The sequence below is a fragment of the Monodon monoceros genome, unplaced genomic scaffold (genome assembly GCF_005190385.1).
Source record: "Monodon monoceros isolate NGI ecotype Baffin Bay Population unplaced genomic scaffold, NGI_Narwhal_1 Super_Scaffold_8, whole genome shotgun sequence".
NCBI classification, from domain to species: Eukaryota; Metazoa; Chordata; class Mammalia; order Artiodactyla; family Monodontidae; genus Monodon; species Monodon monoceros.
In genome coordinates, this window is record NW_021703785.1 from 27,906,363 (window position 1) to 27,918,669 (window position 12,307).

Below are 12,307 nucleotides of genomic sequence, written 5' to 3' on the forward strand. Positions count from 1 at the left end.
ATCTATGTTATAATCATGTAAATTATTTTCTACTGCCCCATTAAGGAATATAATACTCCCTTGCAGAGCAGATTAAAGAAAAAATTAGAGATTCTGGGGACCAAGGCTTATTATGTCTCTTATAACACAACTTTTCCTAGGATATGCTCTACATGAGAGAAAGTTATCAGCTCACTCCCAACGCTCTTCCTCTCTTATGAAGGTGTGGGAGGTATTTATCAAATGCTGCAATATGTTTCTCTCTCTCCAGCTCACTTACATCGTTTTTGCAGAGTATCAGACACATCTGCAAAATTAAAAATCTCCATATAGAAAATTTACTATGGTACTTCTTTTATGCCAAGAACTAAAACTAAGGCTTTAAGCTTTAGTTCAAAGGAATATTTATCTCTCTGAAGGGAGTGTAGAATACAGTGAGATAACTGCTATAATTCTTCAGCTCTACTGAATTTGCAAAATGGTCCCAGCTTTACATATTTTCATAATTTGTTTCAATGAGGGAGTCTTAAAGATTTTATATTAAAGAAATTAACAGGTCCATAGAGAAAATGATCAATTTAGGTATTTTAAATATAAGATGTGACCAAGAATTTCAGTGGCTCTAATTCACCATGGTTCATTGAGATTATGTTTCAAAATAGGGTTTTTGGCTTAAGCAAGGAGACCAGTCGTAGGATATCAGATCCCTCCAGTCTAGTTTCACTCATGGGGCTCAGAGTGTTAGAGTTATAAGGCAATGGGCTTTGTCTAGTTGGATGATCACAGGTCCTGATTAGTTTTGAAATTTAGCTTGTGACTCAGAGAATATTTATTAAGCACCTAATACGTGCCAAGCATTGTGCCATGAATTGTAGATAAAGACATGAGCAAGACAGATCCAATCTTTGCCCTTAAAAAATCCAATAGTGGATGAGAGATTATTAAATAATAATGCCAAGAGACAAATATCATAGGACAGAAGAACAGAGAGCTTGAGAACATCCAGAAGGACCTGATGCAGAAGTGATGGGTCAGGTTGGGCTTCCCGGAGCCTGAGTAAAAGACACCTAAGCTGACACCTAAAGGATAAGTAGCAGTTATCCATACAGCAGCGATGACAGAGGAGCGAGGCGTGCTCATGTCAGGGGGTGTGTGGGTGGGCTTTGCTTGTGGGTGGAGCATAGGGAATGGGGCTGGGGAGGCCTGTGGAGGCAACATCATGGCGAGCTTTGGAAACCAGGTTAAGGGGTACACTGTTGTCCAGTGGCAATGTGAAGCTACTGGAGGATTTCATCAGAGGAAGGACAGGAACAGATTTGTGTTTTAAGAAGATCACTCTACAGCATGGCAGACAGATTGAAGGGCAGAAGGTACCAGAGACAGCAGAGGGACCAGTGAGGAGACTTAACAGTAAGCTGGGCCATAGTAGCAGTTGGGATGATGAAATGTCTCAGTTCCTGAGATAACTAGGAGAAGCATCCAGAGTGACCTACTGATTATGGGGAATGAAGCAATGGAAAGAGTCAAGGTTACCTCCCACCTCCAGCATTCTGTCTTGAGCAGAAGTATGAGAAATATTCAATAGGAAGATAGGAAGGAAACTTCTTATTGGGATATTAACAAGGTATGTCTTAGCAAATAGGAAGCCCTTAGAAAGATGGCCGTATAATACTACAAATAGTTCAGAATATTTCTTCTGCTTTAGATGAAGGTTGCCTTTTCTAACTGTAAAGACCTGTATCACTAGATGTTTTTCAATCTTTACGTGGGAGCAGCAGTTTATAGGCTACCAATAATTGAATATCCCCCTTTAGTGTTGGTTCATGAAAATGTGAAACTGTCATTGTTAAAATTCACAGTTTCTCCCTGAATAAATGAAAATTCTGTACACATCTGCATGTGCTCAAGTTGTTGTGTTCCTAGAAAGAGCTCAGGGACACCTGCTTACATTTTGATCCATGACTGAAATTTATTCCACCCCTAACTGTGAATTAAATATACAGCTGCTGGAAATGTCAGCAAAGTCACATAAAAGGAACTCTGATTCACTGCTGTTATACTATTAAATAATCAGTGCTCCTGTCACATTGAATTGGATGTAAAAGTGCCTTGTGGCTGTTATTCCTACTGGGAGTCATGTTAAAATGCCCCCTCTCTTTACCCATTAAAATCAAGTGGGCCACATAAATACATTGCAGATACAGGTGACTGAACATATTGAATGAAGTCACTTTTTTCAAATAGGCAGCTTAGTCTTTCCTGTTTGTTCTGCAGTAATTCTTGAACATCCTGGCTGATTATCATCAAATCTGGTGTAACTACTAAAGAATAGTCAGACATCACTTAGGTTAGATTTGTGGATCAAGCTGCCATCTGATATACAGAACAAACGAGTGGTTACCAGTGGGGAGAGGCAAGGGGGAGAGGGGCAACATAGGGGTAGGTAATTGAGAGGTACAAACCATTAGGTATAAAATAAGCTACAAGGATATATTCTATGATATGGAGAATATGGCAAATAGTTTGTAATAACTATAAGTGCAGTATAACCTTTAAAATTGTGAATCACTATATCATATACCTGTAATTTATATCATATTATACAGCAACTATACCTCAATAAAAAGTTTAAAAATAAATCCTTAAAAAAGGCTGCCATCTGAAAACAATATGATGGTCAATATTTTTAAATTTCTTTTTTATAGTAATCCTATCTGTATAAGGAAAATGTCCTCTTCTTATAGATACTGTGTTAGGAGTTGCTGAAATACAAATTATTTTTTATGAAATTAGCCTCTTCTAATAAACAAAAGGCAAAACTCTTATGAGAAAGTTACCATTATCTGTCAACATAGTGCATTTGCAAAAGGAGGAAGGGAGGGAGGCAAAAGTCAGAAGAAGGGGAAAGGGAGGAGGGAGAGGAGGAAGGAGGGAACAGGAGCGGGGGAGAGAGAGAGAGAGACAGAGGGCGCTACAGTTTATGGAAACAGCCGCTAAGGGAGAAGTTGGCTACAGTAGCCACTGTTAGTTATTCCATACGTACTTGTTAAACCTAACCACTTCCAACATGGGTTGGGAACCTCCTAAAACTGTTACTAATAAAAATCTGCCCCTACCAGTACCACTCTGAAGAAATGCTTCTACTTATCAAAGATATTTCCATACGCTTACCAGTGGCAGGGTCGGCACCAAAAGTTTGCTATTATTTCAGTTATTAGAAAATCTCTATAAGACAAATCTTCCTCTCCTCTCTGTCATTTCCACAATAATTTTCTAGAAAAAAAGTGTATCTAATTGTAGTCCTTTAACTGCAGGGGTGGGAGGGGAATTAGAAAGGAAGGGACTGTTGGGAGAATAAAGGACAGAAAGAAGGGGTAAATCTGAGGTTTTTTTGCTCCCGATCATTTGTTCTTCCAGTAGTGACATCAGAAGGACTTGGGTTTAGATCCAGGATGTGTTTTCTTTCTTGAGAAGTTTATTTTATATCTTTGAGCTATAGTTTCTTCTTCTATAGAATAGCATGTGTGAATATATTTCTCATGGGGTTGGTTGTTGTGAGGATTAAATGTATATAAATTGCCAGGCACACCAGAGGTGTTCAATAAATACTGCTCTCTAATTAGCAATTGCTCTTCAATTGCCTTGGTACCTTCCTACCTCAGACACCCCAACACCTTGTGATAAAAACACACAAACAGAAAAGGCAAATTAAAACACTAGGATTGACATATATACACTCCCATGTGTAAAACAGATAGCTAGTGGGAGCATGCTATAAAGCACAGGAAGCTCAGCTCGGTTCTCTGTGACAACCTACATGGGTGGGATGGGGGGGAGGGCTGGGAGCGAGGTCCAAGAGGGAAGGGATATAGGTATACATATAGCTGACTCACTTCATTGTACAGCAGAAACTAACACAACATTGTAAAGCAATTATACTCCAAAAAAAAAAAAAAAAAGAACCACTAATGTAGAAAACAAAAAGACATGAGATTTAGGCCGATGAGCATGTCACACTACCCTCTTTCTCCCTGTGGCTTCAAAGCACTTTTCCATATGTTAATTTGCTTTCTTCATCCCAGAATTTTGAGACTTTAATTCCCAGCTATATATTTATTATGGCAAAATTTCAGGTCAGCAGAACAATCTGGGCTTCTCATACAACGCACTCTGGTGCATTATCAATAAGCTCTTTTGGTGAAAGATATGACATAAAGATAGTGAATTATAAGATATTTACAAAACTCAAAATGGAAGTTCAAGGTTAAAATCTGCTGGAATATTTTGTGAGCCCACATGAGCTGTGGATCTGTAATTCTGAATACTGAATATCCTTTCCAATGCTCCAATGCTCTGTAGGCATCTGTGTAAACCACCAATTTGGTCCAGCTTCTCCAAAATATGTTTTCCTCTTATTTAATTTCACTCATTTTTCATATCAGTCCTGATACTCTATCTCCTATAGGCAACAAACCCTAACTTGTCTTCGTGAAAATTAGAAGTACAAAACTGAGTCCAAAAGAGTGCAATTGATTCCAGAAGAGTGTAGCATATTCTCGGCTGACAGGAAACACATGGGTTATAAATGTGTGCTCATTTGAACACTCAAGAAAAACGAAAGCCTTCTTTTAGAAAGAGAAAAAAGAAAGCAAGAAAGCAAGCAAGAAAGGAAATTCCTAACCTAGAACCTTGGGTTCTTTTTTAAATGCATGGAAAGATAGTTAGGCAAAGTCATTTACCGCTTAGTATTTCTGAGAGGTGAAGGTTTCACTTCAATAAGATTGTCCAAAGCTTGGCTGTTCAAAAGAGAAAAAGAGAAAAAAATAAACTCCAATTAGTGATAGGTTGTTTTGTTTGTGCTAGGTCTATAAAGCAATATAATAAATCTACTCCACTCAGGGGCAACAGACATGAGAATGTGAAATGACTGTTTTTATTTGATTACCTTTGATTGCTTCTGATTACTTCAGGATTCACTTTGATGAGGTTATTGAGATCCCGGTTTCTTTAAAAAGAAAAATAAAAAGTGAGCAGGTTAATTATAAATAAATTCTTTTGGTAAGATCATTAAGGTTATAAATGTGCTTGAAATAATTGTAAAACAAAACATTCTTCCTACCCAAAGCACAAAAATTAATACAGTTCTATTACCTTTGGTTGTTGGAGAGAGTTTCAGGATTCACTTTGATGAGCTTATCAAGATCTTGATTTCTTCAAATGGAAAAAAAATTAAAGCAGCTTGTGTTAGAGATAATACAGGTTTAAGGTGGCTGGAACTGGAAGAAGGGATTAGCTAGTTTATCATTTAGTATAAGACATATTGGTTTGGCATAGAACCCCCTTGAAATAAATTTTCAAACCAATCTAGGGAGGACTAATTATGTTGGATCAGGAGAAGAATTACTCTGACTTCACACACTTATTGTCAGAGCCCATCTACAAGGGCACGCTAACTCAGAGTTCACAGCAAACATCTCATGATTGACCACTTTTACTCTGGAATGTTTTAACAGTATGACGATACAAACTGATTCTAAGGTCCTTGATATTTTAAAAATCATATTCACCAGCTAAATATACCATTTTTTTAAAAAATAAGAAACTCCCAAACTAGGATTATACTTAACATAAGTCTTGGCAAACAGGGTTCCAGTAATCCATCAAAATTGTGACTTTTCTTTCCTCTACCATGACTTAAAAAGCTGAAATCATGGTAAATTAAGGACATACTCTGATAACTGTCCACTTCCTAGTTGAAACCCTATCAGTTTCTTTCCTCAGTCGGAGAACAGTATTTCCTCCCACCTGGTTTGCTATCACTCATTGCCTCTGTATAATACTTTGCTTCTAAGGGCTGGAAAGTAGTGATTTTTCAACGTGTTCCTCTAGACCGCTTTATAATATTTATTCACAGAAGAGCCCACAATAGCAAGAAATCTTGGGATTGATAACACCTGCTTTCAGTAAATTTTGGCAGCTACCTGCCTGTACCTCCTTCCCCCCAAAAGTCCTTTTCCCTTATATAAAAATAAAGTATGGTTTACTCTTCAAAAAGACTGATGCAAGGTTAGGAACTGAAGGAGAGCCACTTAGAGGTTAGTCGTCAAAGTCTGAGAAAAAGGTCTGCATTTCCTTCCCCAACCCCTAAGCCTTTCCATAGAATTTGCTTCCCAGCTCATGGCTTCACTGAGTTTGATCTCTTCATCCTTGTTCTCAGATCTCCACGGTAGACAGAAAGCCCCTAAATGAATGTTTACTGTTTTGAATTATCTTCAATAGTAATATTATCAATTAAAGATAATCAACTGGTATCTACAAACACTATCAAAGAAATGATAAACATGACAACTATCCAAAATAAAATTTTCTTGTATAAATTGATTACAAAAACCTGTTATAAAGTTAAATTGTGCCTGAAAGACGATCTTTAAAATGAGGATAATTTCATACATTAAAAGAAAAAAAGTACAAAAAATAAAACTTTGTAGAGGAAATAATATGTCAAAGGCCACAACCTTTTAATACATAAAATCAATCACAATATTTTAGTGTAACTACATATAATATTCACCAACCAGCATAATTAGGAGTAAGCTGCATAAAAAAATGCAAACACAAACATGAGAACTCCCCTTTTTACTGTTCTGCTCAATACAGAAAACTTGGTTCATTCCAAATCTTAGAACTGTGCTATTCAAACTACTACATCATAGAGCTCATTAAAAAATACAATTTACATCACAGCCCAATACTTTGTTTTCAGTCAGACAGACAGACAGACACACATAATAAAACATAAATTTCACAAAATAAGACACCCACTACGTAAGAACTCTCATGTTTTCTGCTCTACTTCACTCTAGCTAACTGGGAAAAAATGCTGACTGCCGCTCACTAAATTAATTACAAGACCATTTAATGGGATGTGACCCACAATTTGAGAAACACTAGCTTAGAAAACATATATATAAACGCGTGCTATGTTTTACCACTTCTCTTAAAAAGACGACACCTTGTGTCAATAAAGCAAGGATCTCAGTAATAGTCCTGAATTGCCTTGACTGATAGCATCATGCAACTTAATGAATTGAAAACTTATAGACGCTTTTTTCAGACCCTGGATCCTACAAACACAGGAATCTTATATCTAAATTTTATCCAGGAAAAATGTAACATTTTTCCTACTCAAGTTACTGCTTTCATTTATTTTGCTTTAAGGATATAGGGATACATTGAAATATTTAGCTATTATTATTTTCACGTAGTTCAAAAGTTGTAAAGTGTTTTGCGGTCATTGGCACAAATTTGTGCCATTGTCACTTCAAAGACTGTGAAGTAATATTTCAAGTGACCCTGTGAAAGTAGTAGAGAACATCTCCAGGCTGTCCCATGGCAGGAGCAAAAGTCCTATCTTTATAGTTTCCACTATTTCCTGAGGTACTGAATCAACTTTCACCTATTTTAAGATCAAAGTCTCCATGCTGTGATTTAAAGACCAGGAGTTGGGCTGGGAGTTGGAAGAACTCACAGAAGATTATGAGACTTTTGCCCTGAATACTTCAGTGTTCTCATTTGTAAAATTGGGAGATTGGATTTGTTCATCTCTAAGCCTCTGCCCATCTCTAACATCTTCTACCCCTAGGAATCTATGAATGTGAATTTTACTACCTGTCGTGTTTATTAGCTATTTCATGTCTCCTTTTCTTTTTAAATGCAACTCACTGACAATACATTCTATATTCAGCAAGAAGTACATAAGCGTCCCAAAATGTAATATATTAAATTGACAACCTATTATTGTCTTGGAGTCCCATCTCTTTGCCCCCAGTACATAATTAGCTTTAAACTATGATAATTGCTTGCTATTAATAAGACTGAGTATGTCTACTGAATTCTCTTTTTGGCATCCACAGCCTATAATTATACCTAATGTGCACCTAATGATACCTAGCTGTAAGCTTCAAACCCAGTAGGTGCTCAGTAATTATTCACCGCCTAACAGATCACAGAACTACTATTCGTCTTCCACTAGTTTTCTCTGTGACACTGGCCACATCACTTAACCTTTCTGAGTCTTAATTTCCTCTTCTGTAAATAGAATAGGTTTGACTGGAACAGTGGTTTGCAAGTGTTCATAGTAACTGGGCTACGAGTTTTCTGAGGTCCCTTCCTTCCATCTCCAAAATTTTGCAATTTTTGTACATACCAGTTAAACTCAAAAAAGTGAAATCATAAAAACAGTCTTAAATATATATATATAAATATATACGTACATACATATAATAGTAGTGCATAATGATATAAAAATCTTCATATAACCAGAGACAAAAAGTGAATTTCATTTTCATCATTATAGATACTACTTAAAGAATTATCAAATTTTAGATCCATTACTTTGCTGCGAGCAGCAAACCATCTAAGAAATAATGAACCTCATAAAATTTCCACCGACTACTAGAAAACACCCTCTGAAAACGAGGTGAATGGTATTGCTTACAACTAATGAGGTGTCCAGCTCTTTTCAAAAAATTAACTATCATTAATAAATTTAACCAAATCCAGAGACAAAGGTATTAACATCAATACTACAAAACATAAACAGGGCATAGGCTAGCTATGTTTCTACCCCAATCACTCCCTTCAATTGCTTTACTTGAGCTGCCTTTCTTTTTATTAGCAAATAGATATCTAAGTTTTCAGGGACATACAAAAATTGTGATGACTTTTCAAGATTTATATTCAGTTTGCCCATAGAATGTTTACAAGTCATTTATATTCAAATTGTACTTAGGGAGAAACAAAGCAAAGTAAATAAATCACATCCTTCTCTTACCCGGCTGTGTTTTTGACAGCTTTGGGGCTTACGTTAATAAGTTCATCAAGATCTTGTTCACTGCTAAAACAAAATAAAATAAAAGGTCAAATTCAGTTGGAAATCGGAAACAATGGCTGGCATTGTTTCTTCTGATGCTTGTGAATCATTCCATGGGATCCTAGACAAAAAGTGATAAATTTACCGAGTTTCTACTTTATATATATTAGTTATATTAGTTATCTTTTTTAAATCCTCAAAACAACTGAGTTAAATATTACCATTCTCTCTTTATAAATAAATTGAGTTTCATAGAAATTAAGACCCTCTTTGGGCCAGATACCTAAGAAATGACTGAGGGTGAACTAGGATTGAAACCATAGCTGGACCCCAAACCACATGCTCCCTTCTGCTAACATCCTTCCTCTCTCTATTCACAATAATTCCTTACATCTGCACAATGCTTTTCACCATTATCATCATAATAATCTTGAGAGGTAGCTTGGAGTTACTCTGTCACGTTTTTCTTAACTTTTGCTCCAGTGAATGATGGGTCTTAACTTTTCAAGAAGACAGGAGTATAATCAAAATCATGTAGAAATATTCTAATCAAGTATTAGAATGTTATGTCACCAATTTTCTGAAGAGTCATTTAATTTTTATTAATCCTTGGGTTTGTGAGAGAGAAGAAAGCCAATATTCTTTGGTTTATTCAGTTTTATGAACTTATAGTTTATTTACTATAAACTTGCAGTAATAACCTACTTACGCTACTGCTGTGTCCAGTGAATTTCTCAAATAGTCATTAAACAGAATTTGCTTCAGTATTACAATTTGAACAATATTATAATGTAATAAATTGAAGCAACACAATAAAAGAAAAAATCTATCTACCATTATTACACACAACAAATCAATTTGTTCTCATTTTTTTCATGTCCCCTTTCAAATGTCCTTAGCCAAATAATCTTATTCTGGGGCATAAATTGAAGACTTGCTCACGAGTCTTCAATAATCTTAATAAGCTTACCTTTTATTTGCTGAGGGAGTCACTTTGATAAGATGGTTCAGATCCTGGTTCCTAAAAAATGTTGTAAATTTCAATAAGGGGGTAAAATCAAGTCAAATCAATTACAATTTGTACATTTTTTTCAAACTTAATATTGAATCAAGTGATTGTTGTTAATTCAAAACTTCATCTTGAGTTCTTTTTTTAGCCCTCTGTAAAAGCAGGTGGCTACTATCAATTCATTTCTTACACAACTACATATATATGAAAATTTAATTTAGTTTTATTCTTATTTCTTTTAAGACAACCTCAAATTTAAATTGCTCGTAAACTCCTTGTTTTCCAAGAATATTTTTGAAGATTGTAATGAACAAGAGAAAAATTTAAGCTGTTGGTCATTTGCACGTGTTCCGTGCTTCCCTCCCCTTGAAACAAAACAAAACAAAAACCTGGGATTTTTTAAAAAAGAGGCTATTTCCTGATTCTAAGGTATGGAGGTAATATACATAATATTAATATGTAATATTCAGGCTACTCCAAGATATTAATCAGTTCAGAATCATGCTTCATGCAATGCTAAGTCAGAACAGGGAAGACTTCAGATTATATAACTTGCTTTTATTCTAAACAAATAGGCAATAATAGCTCTAAAGAGACATTTCTGTTATCGTACTGGGCCTTCATACCAACTCTAACACCAGAAGGCCTGAACAAGATGCCTAATTTGATATACCTTATTATTGGACAATTTGTTATACATCCTGAAAAGAAAAAAGACTAGAAAGGCTTATATCCCTGAACTAATCTTTAGGATTAACCTATAAACTAATTTTATCATGTACAAATCCTTCCATGTAAATTATTGCATTCTATTATATTGAACTATATGAAATTGTCCTCTTGTGGATCAAAAATTATTGAATGTCACAATTTCATAAAATCCAACCTAACAGATAATTTCTTTGGTATCTTCTTTGAACTAAGCATTGAGTGGTGCAATGAGGATCCAACAATGAAGAAAAACAGTAACAGTAATAATAATACCAATAGATAATATCTAATAAGTACTTGAGGAATAAGTGCTTCATAAGCTTGCTAGCATATAATTTTTCTGGTAATTCATGAAGAAGGTAATTCTTACAATCCCCACTTTACAGATAAAGAAGCTGAGGATTAAAGGAGTTTAAACGATGTGTCCAAGATTATACAGCTAATAAGTATTCTCTGAACTCAAAAATTTCACTACCAAGTAGAAGAGATGGACACATGACCTAATGCAATACATGGCAGAGGGTGGGGACTGAAACGAGGCTCACACACTGCACAGGAAAGGTCACATCATTAAGGCCATCTTCACTTTACATACTAAGTCATCTTGGAAGAGGGACAAGGGATAGCTGTCTTTCATTGACTCTTTTATCTGTAACATGAAGTATTACATGGTCTCTGGATTCAGTACCTGACCCTCAGACAGTGGCAATGCGTTATGTTCTTATTTAGTGAACAAAATCTAAGGACAATTTAGCACTAAATAATCAGATAAAAGAATGATAAAATCTTTGGTCCAACCATAAAGTGAATAAAACAAGATATGCAAGGGAGGCTTTGTTTCAGAAGCTGTTCCAAGTACATTCAGAGTTGATCCTCTTCACTCACCCACATGAAATACTGTTTAGTCCAGGAGTCAGCAAACTATGGTCCTCAGGCTAAATTCAGCCTGTAGTCTTGTTATATAAGTAAAGTTTTATTGGAACACAGCCATGCCCATTCCTTTACAATGTATTATCAATGGTTGCTAGTTGACTAGTTAAAATAGAGACTGTTTTGGTCCCCCAAACCTGAAATATTTACTACCTAGCTCTTTAAGCAAAAGTTTCTGACTCCTGATCTAGTCTAATAAATTTTATATGATATCTACCTACTGTAAAAATAGAATTCCTATACACCAAGTAAGATAGAATATCTGTCAGAAAGGAAATATATACCTTGGTATCTTTTATATTTAGCTCGCATTCAAACTAGCATAACAATATATATTTATAGATTCGTGATTTTTTTTACATCTGTTTACTCAACATGATGTACCTTAAAGAAAATTCTCTCTATAAAAGACAAATGTCATTCTTTGTATTCTTTATTATTTCAATAAACTAAGTATAATTTTAAAAAATAACCTCCCAACTTTAGGAATTGTTTGAGTGTAAACATAAGAGAAGAGGCAAAAAATGATGAAGGATAAAGGAAGGAGAATTTTCTTCACATGAAGACCTTCTCTTAGGCTGCTTATGTCTAAGAAATTGTATGGGGAAGATATTTCATCCCAGGAGGAAAATCGATTCATTTTGAGGAAATCCCAAACATGGAACACAAATCCCACACTGATAAGAGATTATTCCCATATTTTAAGGAATTCCTCCACAAATATCCACAACCAGGGAGCCCTGAATAAGGACTTGAAGACTAGGTTTCTGACATAGAGGTATTGATTTTGGGTCCCATTATTGGCT

At 35.4% G+C, this 12,307-nt stretch overlaps 1 protein-coding gene across 12 annotated transcripts in view; it reads right to left on the reverse strand.

Annotated features, from left to right (window-relative positions):
- Positions 1-12,307, reverse strand: part of SCEL (sciellin) — a 254,474-nt gene that overhangs the window by 27,650 nt on the left and 214,517 nt on the right. For 11 of the 12 annotated variants that reach the window (XM_029210129.1, XM_029210127.1, XM_029210126.1 and 8 more), the window contains 5 exons: positions 9,822-9,872; positions 8,813-8,875; positions 5,131-5,190; positions 4,925-4,984; positions 4,719-4,775 (listed from right to left, as the gene is read on the reverse strand). In XM_029210129.1, coding sequence (XP_029065962.1) covers positions 4,719-4,775; positions 4,925-4,984; positions 5,131-5,190; positions 8,813-8,875; positions 9,822-9,872 — 291 coding nt within the window. The remainder of the gene's footprint in view (positions 1-4,718; positions 4,776-4,924; positions 4,985-5,130; positions 5,191-8,812; positions 8,876-9,821; positions 9,873-12,307) is intronic. The other variant, XM_029210118.1, reaches the window with a different exon arrangement.